This window comes from Amblyomma mixtum, chromosome 1 (assembly GCF_055824585.1).
Source record: "Amblyomma mixtum isolate Tamu chromosome 1, ASM5582458v1, whole genome shotgun sequence".
NCBI lineage: Eukaryota > Metazoa > Arthropoda > Arachnida > Ixodida > Ixodidae > Amblyomma > Amblyomma mixtum.
The window spans coordinates 300,945,131-300,961,828 of NC_143012.1; the positions used below are offsets into that span (position 1 = coordinate 300,945,131).

The 16,698-nt window shown below is 54.4% G+C and overlaps 1 protein-coding gene across 3 annotated transcripts in view; it reads left to right on the top strand.

Moving 5' to 3' along the window:
• Positions 1–16,698, top strand: part of LOC149372195 (uncharacterized) — a 203,570-nt gene that overhangs the window by 167,473 nt on the left and 19,399 nt on the right. For all 3 annotated transcript variants that reach the window (XM_089566599.1, XM_089566598.1, XM_089566597.1), the window contains 2 exons: positions 13,371–13,425; positions 15,606–15,661. In XM_089566599.1, coding sequence (XP_089422725.1) covers positions 13,371–13,425; positions 15,606–15,661 — 111 coding nt within the window. The remainder of the gene's footprint in view (positions 1–13,370; positions 13,426–15,605; positions 15,662–16,698) is intronic.

Genomic DNA, 16,698 nt, shown 5'->3' on the forward strand with positions numbered 1-16,698 from the left:
TCTTTCCTGAGCGGCGGCATCTCTATAGGAATCCGATGCTCGGCGGCGTCGGTGGGGACGGAAACGCGAGACGGGCGGGAGCCGCGTCGCGAGTATTATTGGCGCTGCCTGCTTGAAGCGTGGGAAAACTGCCTCCACCCCGGGACTTGGCCGTGCGCGCTGCCGTTTCCCGATTTTGCCGAGGGGGCGGAGGAACAGCGTTAAGGGGCTGGAGGTGGGCTTCGTAACGAGGCCGACCTCAACATCCCCAGGTGTCTTTGCGGGAGGGCTAGTACCAAGGACGAGCGCTAGTCCGCGTCTGTTGTCCCGTTATCCGCGTTGCAAATTTTATCCCTCGCGTAAAAATTGACAATTAGTAAGCAGGAACTAGGCCAATGGACCACTCCTTCCATTGTGAGGTGAGGCCGGCGACAGCAGCGGACATTGTTTGCGAGGTGAGAGGACTTGCCCGTAACCTCATGCGTGAGTCTTGCTATTGAGCGAGGTCGTCGTTTGACGGAAATAACGGAGCGAACTCTTTCTGGCGGTGCGCATTTGATTTTTCACTTGCGTTGTGCCGGTCCGTTGTCTGGAGATTGCAAGAGAGGAGGATGTTCAGTGTCCGCTTGTGTAAAAAAAAAAGGGGGGGGAGGGGGGGTCATTCTCGCTTCGGCTGCGCTGGACGGTCGCGTGAAAAATGGGTTCTTGTTTGCGGGTTCTCGGGCGTCGCTGTTCCCGCCTTCGGTATTAGGAAATGGCTCTGGGATATCTTTATGCACGTCCACCCGGCGGGGATTTGAGGCGCGATCTTTATTTACGACGGCTTTGCGGAGGGGCGCGGCTACGGCACGCGAGTGCGGAGAGTTATGGTCCCCGGGCCGACTGGTGAGGAACTGCAGGGGCTCGGGACTACTTCCCCCCTCTCCGGCGGCACTCCGAACGCACTCTTACGTGCGAGAGTTGGTCTGTTTGCCTCCTTCACTTCCCCCATCCTCCTCCTCGGGCGGCTATTTCCGTGCAGCGTTGCGCAAGGCAGCGCTGGCAGCCGCTTCCACCACGGAACCCATTGGAATGTCACGAACAAGGCGCTGAGATCACCGCCGGAGAACGCCTTGAAACGGTTAGGAAGCCCGGCGCGAAAGTTTCGTGTCTTGATTTAGGTATCATCAACTGAGGCGCGGCTATTCCGAGTGATGTCTTCACCGTGGTAGGGGAGTTGGATTGCTATATCGCGCTAGCAAGGAGCGCTTCTTTCTTTCTCCCTTACCTCTCTTTCTCCTCTCTCTTTATCTCCTGCGCGCCTGCCATTTTCTGTCTGCGCTGCACCTAACTACGTGAAGCGGGGTCGGGTCTCTCTCTGCGCATAGCCGCCGCGCTGTCCAGATTGCGTCATCTGCGGGGCGATATCACTGGCGGTCCGTTCTCCGGTGCTTGAGAAAGAAGTAAAGCGCGCTTTCCACCCACTTTCCTCCATCTGTTATCGACCGGAACATTGCCGAGGCGAGGACGAGCCCCTTTTCCAGCCTCCCTCCCTCCCCCTCCTCCTTTCCCCGTCGTTGTGAGCTGGGTGCTCGCGATCATCGGTTCGTTGGCTGCCGCTTACCGGCGTGTGTGGATCGAGGCGCATATCTGCCTTCATCTGTTTGCTAGCATGCTGTTGTCGCGGAGGGATGGAGAAGCGGGCGATGCGTATGGTGCGAATTGTTATTCCTACGAATGGCTGATATGAGCGCCCGTCGCAGCCACAGAACAGTCGTTGGACGATTACTCATCCCTCCTATTCCCGGAGGAAAAGTTAATGCGAATTCATTGGATCCCCATTATCCGTTAGCGATAGCAAGACCGTTCGACGTGGTTGCCTTGTCAGAATGAAAGGGGAAATGGAATGCGCTTGCAGTCATCTGCGAGTCGTGCTGAAATCGTATTCGGCTCTGTTCTGTTGTTTTGCTCTCGTGATTAACGCGCGCAGAATTGACAACTCGGTAGACCTTCGCTTTGCCTTTTATCGCTGCTACGTGAAATGGTTGTCCGGTTATTTGCCTTTAGAACTACTATATTTGATAGCTGGCGTTTAACTGTGCATGGGATACATACCGAAGGAAGCCTGGATTTTTTTTTCTCCTTTCAAGGCCGGAATACTTGCAACCTACCGCTCTTTCTGGAAAAGGCCCCACCCTGATCAGATCGCGACGTGCTTCCTGAGGAGCTGGAAGCTGTCCCTGGGCGTTCGCGATTTTCCTTGACGTCTAAATTTAGCTTCCGTAACGCCCCGTGTTTTTGCAAGCGCCTGAATGACTGACTTCAGCCTTGCTGCTACACCGCTCTTGGGCGAAAAGTCTTGATGCAGGGTGGCCGGTTCCTTGATGCGATCAAAGTTACAGGGGGGCTAAATAAAAACGAAATAATTTTGTTTTCCAAGCTTTCACTTTGGCGACCGAAAGAGGACATAAAATTCCGCGTGGGTCCTTCAGTTCAGTTCTCCACTCGTCATTAGGTGCGCATTCGTTATCGCCAGTGATGAGGAGTGCCGTGCCGAGCTGTGGGCTTTTGGCGCTTTCTCTGCCTGCCGTTGTTGAAACTGGTGGCGAGATCGGGCTCCGCTCCGAGAGACACTTGGGCCCCTGTTTGTGCCGCCTTGTCCGCCGTCTAGGCGGTCAATCTTCGCGCCGAGTCGTTTCCTCCTTCCTCTACGGGGCTGCGGCCCCATGTGTAATCCCTTGTGCGTCTGGGAGCGCCTCGTACGTGAGGAAAAGCGACTTGTTGCTCCCGGGTCATGCACTTGTCCGCGCTGGTTGGCGGCAGCGGGAAGAAGCTATCCTTTCTATCTGCTCCTCGCATCTCTGTCTCTCCGCCCTCCCTCTCTTTGTCGTCGCTGGCGCGGTGCCCGTTTTGTCGGCGCTTTCTTCTCCCGTCAAGGAAAAGGAAGGGCCCTGCGTCGTACTGCTCGGCGGCGGCCGTGGCGTCGCGACCTTGACCGCTGATGCCGCCGTTTTCCCGCTGCTTTGAATGTTTGTTTGTCGAGGTTAGGCTCTGTGTCTATCTCTTTCTTTGACCTGTTTTCCGTTGTGTTAGATGTGTTCCAGGAAACCAAACCACTCGTGTCTTTCTCGACTTGTTGCACAAATCTTTATTCGGCTCGATAGGCTCAGCTTATGTGGTAGAGCTTTAATTCGTTACTTCTGTGCTTTTGAGCTTAGGTCGCGCTGTGTAAAATTTCACTTACGTACCCACCTGTGAGGTTTTTGGTTCCGGGTAAAGGTTGCGAACATTGCGCTCGCGTACGTGCGGCGCCGATTGTCAGCACTGGCATGGCTGTTCATGCGGAAACGCCGAGGCAAGCCGCAGATAAGGAAATCTGTCTGGCGAAAAATATATATAAAAACGCGGGTTTCGGTGGCTTTCGCAAGCGGCGCGCCGGCTAGGCGACACAATGGTATGCCGGCGGGTGACCGTAAAAGAGTTTAGCCGTCGGTTACATCTGGCGCGCGTTTCGACATATCCTGTGCCGTTGCGCCGTAGCCGCCTCGCTTGGTAGCTCGTTAGCGGGGCACGCGCCGGCGTTGCCTTGCAACGCTGGGGAGACGTCTTTGCAGCGCTCCCAAATGTCGCCAGCGAGACGGAAGGAGCCTTCGAGACCGAGCGAAGTGTGCGGTTGCGCCCGAGTCCGCCTGGGGAATCGAGTCTGGTAGGACTCGCGAGCCGCACGAATCTGTCGCGGCGCGCCTCTCCGCTTTGGCGCGAGTTCAGCCGACCTAGTGGACGGAAACGAAAGGGCGTGTTCCGCTGCCGCTGTTTGCGCTCGTCGTCGCTCGTCGTGCGCGAACAAAATGTCGAAGTAAAAGCTAAGTGTATGTAGCAGGGAAGGCAAGGAAAACTCTCTCTGTCGTTGCCGAATGGCTCGGCACGCGCGGCGTAGGGCCACCCGAAGCGCGGTCAGCCCGAACCGCGCGCACTCTCGCTTCTCTTCGCCTCCTCCGCCCCGCCTCTGCGTGTCTTTACGGAGCTTTGTCGACTGCCTGTTCCTCTCCTCCCTCCCCTCTCCATCGCCTCTGCTCACACCCTGTGTCGGCCTGCCGCTGCGTGAACCCTTTCCGAAGCCGCCGTTATTTTTGTCGCTGAGCCTCGCCTGCGCGACGACGTGGCAGGCCGCATCGGCATAGTGGCGGTCGCTGTGGCTTTAGAGGAAGTGGGGAGGGAAGGAGGGTCTCTCCTCTCTCGTGCGCCTTGTTTACGCGCCGAGTAACCGAGCCCGGCGCTTGCGACGCCGAATCGGTCCCGTTGTGCGGTGCCCTACTTGTTCGCTCACTGTCCGCGAGCGTGTTTTGCGCGCGCTTTTGCCTTCCCGGCGGAGCTCGCCCGTTGTTCCGCTGCGTGGCGTACGCTTTTCGTGATGGTTGTGGATGCTGGAGGCCTCTAGCCTTTTCGTTTCTTTCCCAGGCCTTGGGGCTGGTGATTTGCGCTTGTAACGAGTGGGAAATTTGCCTCTTCTGTTTGCTCTCCCGCTTTTCAGGGCCGTTTATTCACCCGGAGGAAGGAATGGGCATCTGGTTCGCGAGAACACTTCGGCGAAGTTGAGCTGGCTGTATCTTTTCTTAATCGATTCGCTCTTTGTCCACCCGGAGTGGGCCTGTTCTGTGGAGTGTACTTAGTCCGCGCCGCGGGCGTTCCTTTTCCGGACATTTTGTTTGCCGCCGTAATTGACGTTTGCAGACGTCGCACATTGAGCGGGGAGGGGCGTACCGTTTACGTTGGCTTCGGCCGGTCGGAATGTGATTACGCGTGTTTACTCAGGGCAGCCCAGTCTCTCTGCTTCGTGGGAATGTCCCGAGCGCTGTTCCGCCTGGGCGTTCTTCACTTTCTTTCCGCCTCTCACTTGCATGCATTTGTGTGGCACGGCAGGCTACGGATAAGGGCGACTCTGCCCTTATCGAACCGATGTCGAACGAAAACCTCGTTATGAGCTAGACAATGGCATTTTGGTGACCAAGCGGGGTGAGGTTTAGGAAGCTACTCTTTCAGGAAGAAGCGAGGCAAATGCCAATCTAGTGTCGTGCGCGACGAGTTTCGACTCGGTTGTATCCACAGTGGTGCACCATCGTGTCGCGTGGTGTTGCATGTTTATTTTCGCAGCTTATCGCTAGCCAGCAGAATCAGCGCGGAAATTAGAGGGATGAAATGAGAACGCGAAGCGGGCCTGACTGAGGCTTAGGCAGAGGCTGCCTCGTTTGTATTTCTCTGGTTATCCTCCTGTTTTCACTCGCCGGCAGAACGCGAGGCGTTACCGTCGATAGCGGAAGAGGGGGCAGCGCTTTGGCAACTCCGTGCGGTAGTGATGTGCACTGCGTCGGCGACGCCTGGTGTCGGGCGTTATTAATTGGAACGACTCTCGGAGGAGGTCTAACGGCGACGGCGCCTTCGCGTGCAGCCCGGACCTTGGATGGAGAAGGGAGGGAGTGGGGTAGCAGCCGCCGCGTATCTTGCGTCACCCCCAGGGCGTGACTGATTGTCGCCGCCGGCAACAGATGTTTCGCGTGCTGCGTAGCTTGGAGGGAGCCGCCGAATGAAAAGCGCCCGGCTGCGGGCCACGCGTGCTGCTGCCGCCTCAGCTGCGGCTGTTGCGTGCCTTCCTTTCCCGCCTTGGAGCGAGGACCCACGCGCGACTGGAAGGCTCGAAAGGGCTCTTCAATGCCTGCTTTCGCGGTCCGAGAGCGTGTTCAGCGTATTGGCAGTGTTTATCTTACGTTAATTCCTCCAGAATGTGTATTTGCTTAGCTTGTGCACGGATAGAGTTCCCGCGAGGCTCAGCGACAGGATCAACGCTCTTAAACTGTATTTGTGGCAATAGCAGTGGGCTAATGTTTGCCTTTCAAAGCAGCGCTATGCTAGGAGTAGCGCTGTGGTCCAACGAAGCGGGCCGTGCAGTGGGCAGCCAGGGATTAATTTCGACCACCTTGTCCTTGCATTGCGCGTCCATAGGAATGCCGTCGCGGCCGATAGTAGCCACAGGCTCGTTGTGATATTGGTTGCCGAGCGCCTTTGCCACTAAGGCACTGTCGTTCTACATATCGCCGCTCCTGCGACCTGGTAGTGCGACAAGCACCCCGAAGCATGCGATGTCTGGAACGCATGATGCCAAGCGCGGCTAGAAGCACACGAAAACATAACAAATAGAGCAAAACTGACGGCACCTGCTTGTGTGCAGCCATGCATGCTTGTGTATACTAAACCGTCGAGACGAAGCCCGTCGTTCGCACGTGTCTGCCATCTAATGGGAAAGCGTGTATCGGCGTAAAGACAAGCTAATACAGCACCGCAGAGCGGTGCCCTAGACAGGCGCGTGTACTCTGCCTTGGAAATCGATCAGCCCGTTGGCGGGGCCGATGAACGCGCCGGATAGAGCGGCTGCCGCAGTGCACGGGCAGTCAGTCATCCGGCCGCTCGCAATGTGTGCGCCTCGGTTGATGCTCTTTTTTGCTATTTACGTAGCGGCGTTGTGCTGCATTATGCTATACGACGCGTTTGCACATCCATAACGGTAATGAAGAGGCAATTACCGTCGATTCTTTTCGGTTACCAAAGGTCGCGGGTGAGTTCGAAGAAGGGGTACTGTTCCGTTAAAGGCGAAAAAGAACAGGAAAGCCTGGGCCCCACACACGACCGTGTGTCGTCAGACAGACGTAGACAGAACCGTGCGCAGTGCCGAGCTGACATATAGCTGGGCACCTGCGCCCAGTAAATTGATTCGTGGAGAACATGCGGTTGGGCTCGGGTGAGCGCACCTTGAGTTGACATTGGGTAGCTTTAGTATAGGGGTTCCCAAACTTTTTGACGGGTGGAGGCAAGAAGTTTGAGGCGTCGAAATGCGCATGCGCGGAACGTAAGACACGCAACAGTATATTGCAGCACTTGTCCCTGGTACGGGAGCAAGCCAGAAAACACAGTGCACGTCATATGAGCGGTGGGAGGTACAGCTGACCGGCGATACCTTGGGAAGTCAACAAGCACTTGCTCAGCAAACTCGCCGGGCGACCAAAGCCAGTGGTGTCCTGGAATGAGGAAGTCACCTACCAAGCTCAGGAGCAGCTTTCTGTTATGGTTTCAATAATTTTTTCCTCCTCCTCCTAGCCATGCGCGCCAAATTTTCAGATTGGTTCGTAGTTCACAGAGCTGCTAGGCTTAACGAGTCCGCGTCTGTTGTCATACAGCGCGAGCGGTTCAAACAGTCTAGCGATTTTGCTCCTGAGCGGGGTGACAAAAGATTTGGCATTGCGTCATGTTTTTACCACGCTGTTTTTATGCAGTAATTTTTATTCGTGCGGACGTAAACAAAACTGAAAATGCTTACATTTTCGAGAGTTACCATTGCGCCCGAGATGGCCGCTGCACGTGGCAAACAATGCAAGCTTTCCTAGTTTGTAGCGTTTGTTTCGGTTGTTATACGCGCATTGAGTGCTGCGGAGAAGTAAGGCATATTAAACAAAAACATGTTAATTTATTTATTATGCTGCTACTGCAGTCAACGAACCCGAGCCTATAGCGCCGCCGCGTAGAGAAAACCCCTATTCGAATTGACCCCGGTGCTCTCGTCTGTACCGTTGGTGTCTCCTTGGGGCCCCCTGTTCTAAACCTTTATGTTGGCGACGAACGAGCCAGAGAGAGAGAGAGAGCGGCTTCGTCGCAGATTGCTTAGCGCGCGTGCACGCCACGCGTCGCCGTTTAGGCTGAGAGATAAGGTTGGAGCTGGTTAGAAGATGTTGAGCTTGTTGCGAGGCCCAGGTATGTGAGAAATTTTCCTGGACGTCGGTCCAAGAAATGCATCGCACTTCCTTCTATATACCTCGGCTGTGCATGGGTATGCGGGCGTGGTGGAAGAAAAGAGAATAGGGCGGTGGAATCATAAGGGTCCCCTCCTCGTTGCCAGATGACGCGATTCCGTTAGCGTTAATAGCGGTCTGTTCGCGTCGTCGACTGTCCTCCGCGCCGTTGAGGCGAGGGCGAGCGCTCGAAGTGCGGCGCAGTTAACCAGAATGGTGCGCTCTGTCAGATAAAAATAAAAAAGAGCGACGTTATCGCGGCGGCTTCGCCGGGCGCTTCCTCGTGTGGCTTGGCAGCAGGGGCGCGCCCGACATGGGAGGTGGAAGAGGCAAGCAGTCGCAGAGCGTGTGACGGGATTCGTGGGCTGCGATCCTAGAGTCACTCCGGATGTGGTGGCCCGCCCCACGCGACAGGCATAACGTCCCCTCCCCCCTCCCTTTTCCCCCCTCATTAGTGCAGACTGCCTGCATCTACCGTACGTCCCTACACCGCGAGCCTTCTATTAGGATAGATCCCGCTGTACAGTATTCGTGACGTTCCTATCTTCAGTATACAGGGACATTAGGCGGGCGTTACATGGGATACCGTGTTCTTAATTGCACCGGGCTGCACGTAGTTTCGTAGCATGGCCCAGCGGCGCAGTGAGAGAACCAATACATTCTCTTTTTTTTATTCTAAAAAAGTTTGCCGCGTAAGCTGGCCTACTCCGGAGAAAGTGCTAGATGCGGCATTGTCTCTTAATCGCGGGGTTGCAAGCGCTCATGTTGGCTCACAGATTATACCCGAAGTGCTCCACATTCCCTGAACAAATCGGGAGCCAATGTTGTAGTCTTCGTAGTTAGTAATTCTCATTGCTGCGCATGATTTGAGGGCGAGATTGCCTGCGGCGTCAGAAAACGTCGCGTCTTCGCTCCTTCAGGCGCGCGCGCGCATCGCGAAGTTGCGAAGAGCCTTTTGTGCCGCCTGGCTCGGGGAGACGCCGGCGTGGGTGTTTTCACGCGCCGCGCGTGTCCTTGACCTGACCTTGTGCCGCTGCCGTCCGTCCGTGATGTGTTCCCATCGGTGGAGTTCGAAACTGCGGCTGGCCCCTTTGGCGTCGTCGACACCGGCCATTCTTCCCCTGCCGCCGCTGCGCGTTCGACCTTGGGGACAGCCACGCATGCGAGACCAATGTGATGCGGCAGAGACCCCGTTTTCGTTGCCCCGGTCGCGAGCTGCGCGGGGCCGCTTTCGCGTCCTACGCAGCGCGATTCGCGGCTGCTCGGGTGCGATGAAGGGCGCAACATCGGGAAGGCTGCCGTGGAGGAGAGAGCATGTCGATGCCGGGACGCTCCGAGCGATTGCTGCAGATGACCACTGTTTGCGTGCAGGAAGCATCGCATATAGGCAGATTTACAGCCGCGTTTACATGAATTCGACACAAGTCGACTCCAGCCCACTTTTTAAAGGAACGTGCAAAAATGTCGAGGAAGAGAGTAGAAGACGAGTCACGCTTTTCCTTCTCAAAAACATGCTCTTTCCCTCAAAAAGTGGGCTGGAGTTGACTTCTGTCGCTTTCATGTAAACTTGGCTATAGACTCATAAGTGTCGTATCTAAGATTTCCTTGTCGTGTCGTCAGAGAGGCTAGCGAGGCACTGGTCGTCGTGGCAACGGAGCTAAGTACAAGATTAGCGTGTATTAAGAGAATACCATGCATCGCGAGAGTCCTGCCTGTATTGCGCGCCGTCAGCGAGGTCGGGCCCGAATCCTCTCGCAGCACATGTGCGCCGTACGCAGTCTACTCGTCGGGAGGTGCATGTTTTTGCTGGCTCGGAGCAGCTGCCGCGCGGACTCCCGCCCGAAAGCGCGCCAAAAAAGCGCTTCTCTCCGCGCCCGACGCGCTCGTATCTGACTGGCGCGCACCTAGGCCTAGGCCTTTTGGCTCGCGTCGCTAATGGATCGTTTGAATGCGGCTCATCGGGGGCGGTGGCGGGCGGCGCCAATTACTGCTGTTCGTCGGCTTGTCCCAGGGGTGGCTTTCCTTTTATTGATTCACGCGTTGCGCCACGCTTGGCCGAGCGCGACGCAGGAAGGAAAGGAAAGGCGAACAAAAGCGACTGGGAGAGAGGGTACGGGGGAGGAGGGGCGGCTAGTGTGGCTGAACGGAGCGAGCTTGTGCGGATGTTTTCCCGCCTTCGCGCCATTTGCGTTTACCGTACACAAGGCCCGTGTAGCGCCGGGGCCGGGCGAACGTACAGGCGACCTTCGTTGTCCGGGTCGCTGAGGGCGCTGCCGACCAGGTTTTTTTCTGTTTCTATTCGTTTTTCCATCTTCGTTCCGCCGTCATGATTCACTGCTTGTCCCTCTAATCTCCTGCCGCAGTAAATGTCGTCCTCGCAGATACGTCGCGGTAATCCTTTCTTATGGAATTCTGTTAGCCACTGCAAATGGCCTGTTCGTTTAGGTCTGTCGGTGGGTTTCCTTAGCAGTCGACCCCACTTAATCGGCTTACTCCATGAGAGTCCTGTGCGCCGTGTCGTTCACGCTCCATTGTCTTCGCCGTTTTTCTTGCTTCGTACTCGCTGGCTGCGCCTATTGTGCGAACGTCGCCGTATTACCGGCCTGACGAGTCGTACGTATCGCCGCCGCACTCCGTGGTGCGCTGCAACTTCCCTGAACTCTGCTCGTATATCCTTGCCGCACGCGTACCCCTCGTTGCTACTGATGACTTCCACGTCGACCTGTTCAGTTTCCATACCCACGCGATGGCGTAGAAGTCGTGAGCTTCGTGGACTGCGTGAGATAAGCTTGTAATAATGTGTGGGACAAGTTTGCTTTCTTCTCCGCGGTCATCAGCGGAAGTAGAACAAAGTTGAGAACAGAGTCTCTAGTTTACACCTATGTATTAATTATATCGGTGACTTGGGGGCTTCCGTGGATTTTGAAGAGTGCTAGCTTTGTTGAGCTAAGCGCCCGTATGGGGCCAGGTACGTGGAAGCTCTTCGTGGTTTGTTCCGCGTTCTACATAGGCAGGGATTTTGATTTGCGGTCATGTCTCTGCTATCTGTATTCTCCTACATTTTGTCCGTGTAAACTCTATGGTTCGCCGTCTTGAAGCCACACAATCGAGGGAGCGGCCAAACTGTGGCGGAAAGAGTGCTGGAACGAATGAGTATAGAGTAGAGGCATGGAACACGGGCATGACCGCATATCATGGGCGTCTGACTAGCGGCCGGGTCCTCTTATCTTGGGGAGAATTGTTCTTCGGAAGGACGCTCTATCCCAGAACGCACGTGACATGCAGGCGTGGGACGGCGTTTTTTTTTTTTTTTTCTGTCCCCCCTTTTCGACATGAGAGCTAGTGTACGTTGCGGCGCGCGGAGTCGGCCACGAAACGACCGGCTTTCCTCGTAACAACCGCAGCCGGGCCGTCGAGGAAATGGAAGAGAAAATGTCCGCGACCGCTGTGCAAACAAGTGCTCGCTACCGCGTTTTTGTAAAGGCCGAAAGTTTCGCGCAAGTATCCAGAAAATCTCTTTACCGCGTGTGTTGCGGTTTCGTCTGTAGGGTGCGCGCCCTTGGCCTCCTCGTCTAAGGATAGAAAGAGAGGGGGAAAGCGCGCGAAACAAAAGTGAAGCTGGAACTTGGATGGAAGTGACGTGGTTGCGCTAGGCACTCTCCTTGGGGCACTGGGGCTGGGGGCGCATTATTAATCAGTGTGCGGGTCGTTTTCGCCGGCTATGCTGTCGCTGGGAGAGGGGAGAGAGGGAGCGGTGTACGTGCCGCTCTTCCCGTAGGCGAGCGCTAATTAGGAGTAATTAATGCAGGCAACTTTGTGCGCGCTGCGACGCGTCCAACCATGCTTGGTCGGCGGCGCGCGGGTGACGTGTCTTATACGCATTCCTTCGGGGGTACGCGACGTTGGAATAGGCCGCGTTTCACTGATGCGACCTGACACTGGCGGATGTTGCAGGAGGAGGGGGAGGAGGTTGATACAAACCGCGCCTCGGCTTAAGTTTTGTGCGCGGTTTTTTTTTTTTTTTTTTTTTTTGGCAGCAACTTGGGTTGCTTGCGACGTTCGCTCTGACTGGCTTGTTGCCTATACTGATAATGTCGGAACGAGTTGAGGGGTGTCTGGTCTCCGCGGCAGTGTCGTGGATCGGCTACGGTGAGACCGGTACTGGTGACCTAAGGAAGATGCGCAGAAACCGTCAGATGTGCTCTGTCGCCTTTACTTTTACCGAGAACGCGTCCGAAAGATTTTGGGGTACAGGGGCCGATAGAACCGAGAAAAAAAAAAAAGTCCACGGCCCATTAGCATTGACGCAGCATGCAGACTCATCATACGGAGTCACTGCAGTCCCGTTAATTGTAGTTCTGTGCATATGTATGTACGTGGAGGGTCTGGCAGTAGATTGAAGTGGCATGCATGGAAAGGGCAACCAATTTTTACTGTTGCGATTTTGAGATCTGGAACGCGTACTCCGTGCCTCCTGCGAAACGGCTTGAGAAAGTCGAGTTCGAGGGTCTTTTGCCGTTGTTTGCATCTGCGGAGCAAAACTAAGCCTCCCTGCTGTTTCTGCGTTTGCAAGCAGCTGACGTGTTTATGCCGCCCAGATCCCTACTTTATGCACAATCAGAAAGTTTTATCATCGGGGGTGTTTCACGCTTAGGACTAATTGTTTACTCTTCGATTTTCTGGGGTCCTAAATGAAAAAACGCAATTGTGAACGAAGGAATAGCAGCTCATGATGGCGAATGTGGCATTTATTCCACTTGTATACGACGGTGAGGTCTAGCGCTAGCGTCAACGACACCAGTGCGTGGTGGCGAAGTTGCGACGTTGGCGCTCTCTCGTGGCAGCTTGTGTGACTGAATGCTAACGAAGCTGTTTCATGTATGCCTGTCATACGCCGACAAACGTCGGTGTGGTTTTGATGATGAATGAGTCGGTCGATTACTCGACGTCACTCGATGATGCCAACACGCCAAAGAAAGCGTTTAATAACATCGTCTTCTGGGTATGCATCGTGTATAAAATTCTCTCGACCCTATTCAACACAACTGCGGCATTGCAAATTACGGCACTGGCCGTCGTCTTAATGAGAAAGCCACGTTTTGAAAAGCACGAGACATGTCATGCAATATACGCAGTAGGGTGAGACTGGGAGCCGTGTCTTGCGTAGGCAGATGTGGCAGCAGGCAGATAAAATGGTTCAGTGTGCTTGGAAGGAAGTGCATGTTGGATTATTTGTCGTCAGCCTGCCTTGCCAAGCGGGTTAACAAGTCACTGTCTTTTTACCGTTATTTTACCACTTTGCCGGGCTAACTTGTGCAGGGTTCGTGTTAATGCGATTTTGTGGAAAGAAAGAGCTTCGGGGATTTTTTTTTAAATTTTATTTTCAAACAAAGGATACCAGTGTGAATTCGGTGATCGTTACGCCGTCTGGTGCCGTTCAGGCTCCTTAACTGAATGATGTCCGTGTTGTTTTTGAGCGGTAAGTACGCTCTCCCGAACGACGTTTCTGCCCGTGTGGGAGAAAACTGGGCAGTTGCTAATTCCGCCGTTTTTTTTTTTTTTTCTCGTCGCCAACAGGGGCAGCAGTCTCCAGGATGACCTGGAGATGAGCGACAGCGACGATGAACAACAGGTGAGCAGCGTGTCCGCGAGGGCCGTGTCATTTATCCCCCTTCCTCTGCCCGCGCTTTTCAGAGCCCGGCGGATCGCACAGAACGCGGTAAGGATAAGCGGCTCTGCCTCTTGTCACTCCCACCGAGTCGTGACGGTTAAAATTGACGCCTGTAGCCGTTTGCTGGCACCCGTCGACGTACGGGGTCCCTTTTATAGATACACGGCACAGACGTCCTAGGCAGACGTGAGTTTCGCCTACGCTGTGCATTCACAGCGAGGTTGTGGGAGAGGGAAAGAAAGGAAGGAGGAAAGCGGCCGCAGTGTTTCGTCAGTGCTGGCCGTGAAGTGCACTTTCGGCCCGCGTGATATGTCAGTTTGTTCCCCTCCTAACTCGTCTCTCTCTCTCTCTCTCTCTCTCTCTCTCTCTCTCTCTCTATATATATATATATATATATATATATATATATATATAGCACAATAAGGTAAACGTACTTGGTTGCTAGTTTAAAATAAGATGCGAAATTGAGAAACGCTTCGTTTATTGGGAGTCGACGTTTCGGAGAGAGCCTGTCCTTTTTGAAGACTTGAAAAAGGACAGGCTCTGTCCGAAACGTCGACTCGCAATAAACGAAGCGTTTCTCAATTTCGCATCTTATATATATATATATATATATATATATATATATATATATATATATATATATATATATATATATATATATATATATATATATATATATATATATATAGAGAGAGAGAGAGAGAGAGAGACGAGTTAGGAGGGAAACACACACACACACCGGGACGTGTGTGTGTGTGTAAAGGAGCATTATGTGGCATTACGTGCTGCGCAACTTGTGCGCGCATCTAAAAAATCCTCTAAGGGGTACAACTTTGACATGTTTACGTTAAACCCCATAAAACCAAAACCAAACCTTTTTCTATCTTTACAAATTAAAGGGAAGTTGGTGATGCTACTACTGGGTGCTTGAGGACGAAATGGTTGCAGCTCGCAAGCGGGGAAAACTCGGAAGGTATTCTAACGAAGTGTGTAAGGCGCGCCCCATAGCCGAAACAGGCGCGGAGGTTCGGCAAGCATCTTCGGGGTTTGAAAGCAGCCGCGGAGCGTATAGTTAAATCTGCGGAGATAAGTGAGGCGAGGTTAGTTGATTGGCGGAAGAGAGCGGAGGAATATAGTGCAGATAACTGCGTCAACCCGTGGCGGTAATCGGTCCTAACGAGGCGACATGTTTCCGCGGCCGACGGCGGAATTCCCCGCCGCGGTGGCTGAGCGGTTATGGTGCTCGGCTGCTGGCCCGAAAGACGCGGGTTCGATCCCGGCCGCGGCGGCTGAATTTCTTTGGAGGAGAAATTCTAGAGGCCCGTGTACTGTGCGATGTCAGTGCACGTTAAAGAACCCCAGGTGGTCGAAATTTCCGGAGCCCTCCACTACGGCGTCTCTCATAGCCTTAGTCGCTTTGGGACGTTAAACCCCAGAAACCAATTATGTTGGCGGTAAATTTTTTAAAAAGTAGGGCGGTAAAATGTGCTCCAAAAACCTCTCCGTGTGCATTTTTTTTTTTTTTTTTGCTAGGGCAAGGTCAGCTTGCGTTTTAGAGTGCAAGTGTTGGGAAAAAAAAAAGCTAATATACGGCCTTGACGAGCCCGTGTCAAGGCCGATCAGTCTGCGGAAGCCCTGGGGCCTAAGATAACTCGGGCATGCTGCTGCTATCGCCCGCCCCGGCATAGTGTGGTGGGCTGCACGTCGACTTCGTTGCGCCGTACTGAACGTCCTCCTCATGCGGTCTTGGGTGAGACGTGCTCGCTGGGCCGTGTCAGCTGGGAGGTGAGGAGGGGTTCAGTGCACGCTCTGGGCGGGCGTTGCCATCTGTTGTCGCCGCGTTGTGAAAGGGTGACGTCATCGCACAATTTCACGAATCCACCTCGGCTGTCAATGCGTCGCTTTGGAGGAGCCTTGCGCTTTCGCCGACTTATGTGGGATTAGTTTTTGCGCGGGTCCGCGATCCTCTGCGCGCTGACGTAGGTGGCGTATGATGCGTACGGTTGCCAGCCGTGTGGTGTGACTCGAGGCGTCGTTTCATGTATGCGCATGTCTGTGCGTTTGGTATTCTCGTTTTAATTTTGAATTTATTCGCGAACGTTCTCTCACCCCTCTTTGTTTTTCTCCTGTCCACGCAGGAGACACCATTTCGGAAGACGTCGTCGTCGCTCGGCTTCTCCGTATCCAAGAACACGTAAGTGCACCTTCGTCGACGAGGCACTTTGGGCAAACAGTGCACGATGATGTGTCTTGCATGAAATTTGAGGGCCCCTGTCAAAGGCTGACTATTGAGCTAGTTGGCTGCTATTACATCTCGTGGTAACAAAGAGCCTAGTTAGAGGCGCGGTCAGAGGGAAGAAGGGAGGTCGTCTCGGTAAGTGCCGTCCTGGCCTTCCCCTTGTCCGTATATTTCACTGCGCTGTAGAGCTTGCGTTGTTGGCACCGAGCGCGGCTGCGTCTCGACTCCTCGGTAGCTTTGCGTATGCAACTTAGGTGTGCCGCCGGACAAGTCACGCACTACGGCAGAGGAGCATCGGCGGCAAGGCACAACGTGGCATCTCTCTCTCTCTCTCTCTCTCCTGTACCCCTTCTCCTACTCACGCTCTCTCAAGGCCGAGCTCGCGCTGTCGCGGCTTGACGGCGGGCGGCTACGAGGTTTGTTCAGACCGCGCCGCACTTGTCGTTTTCGTTTTTTTCTCTCTCTTTCTCTGCGGCCAATCCTTTCGTCATAATCGGCTCCCGCCTGGGCTTAGATCGGAGTTTGCTGCTGCAGCGGCGCTTCTGATTGCGGCTCCTCTCCTCTTTCCCCCTCGCCCTCCTGTCGACGCCGGAGGATGGCTTCCGGTGATTGGCCGCTCGCGGAAGTGGCCAATCAGTGTTTCGATGGAGCAGGATATGCTTTTACCGCTCCGACGCTTGCCTTCGCGAGGCCGGCTGCCACTGTGCTTTCGCCACCGGACAGGGGTGTCCCGAGGCTCCCTGTGCTGCGTGGTGCGCCGCGACATTTACTGCTTTATTTAAAAAACCCTTTCACAATTCCGCCTTCTCTTCTGTCTCCTGGCTCGAAGCGTGCCAGATCTCAGGCTCTTTTCCATCGTGGTCGATCGTGGCGCTGCTAATTAATGGGTATGGGCAAGATTCATGTTTAAAAATAATGGATTACTTGTGTATTGATACCTCCCCCCGCCGCTCATCAGTCGTGAACGCCTTGCTAGATTGGTCCGTCGTTTT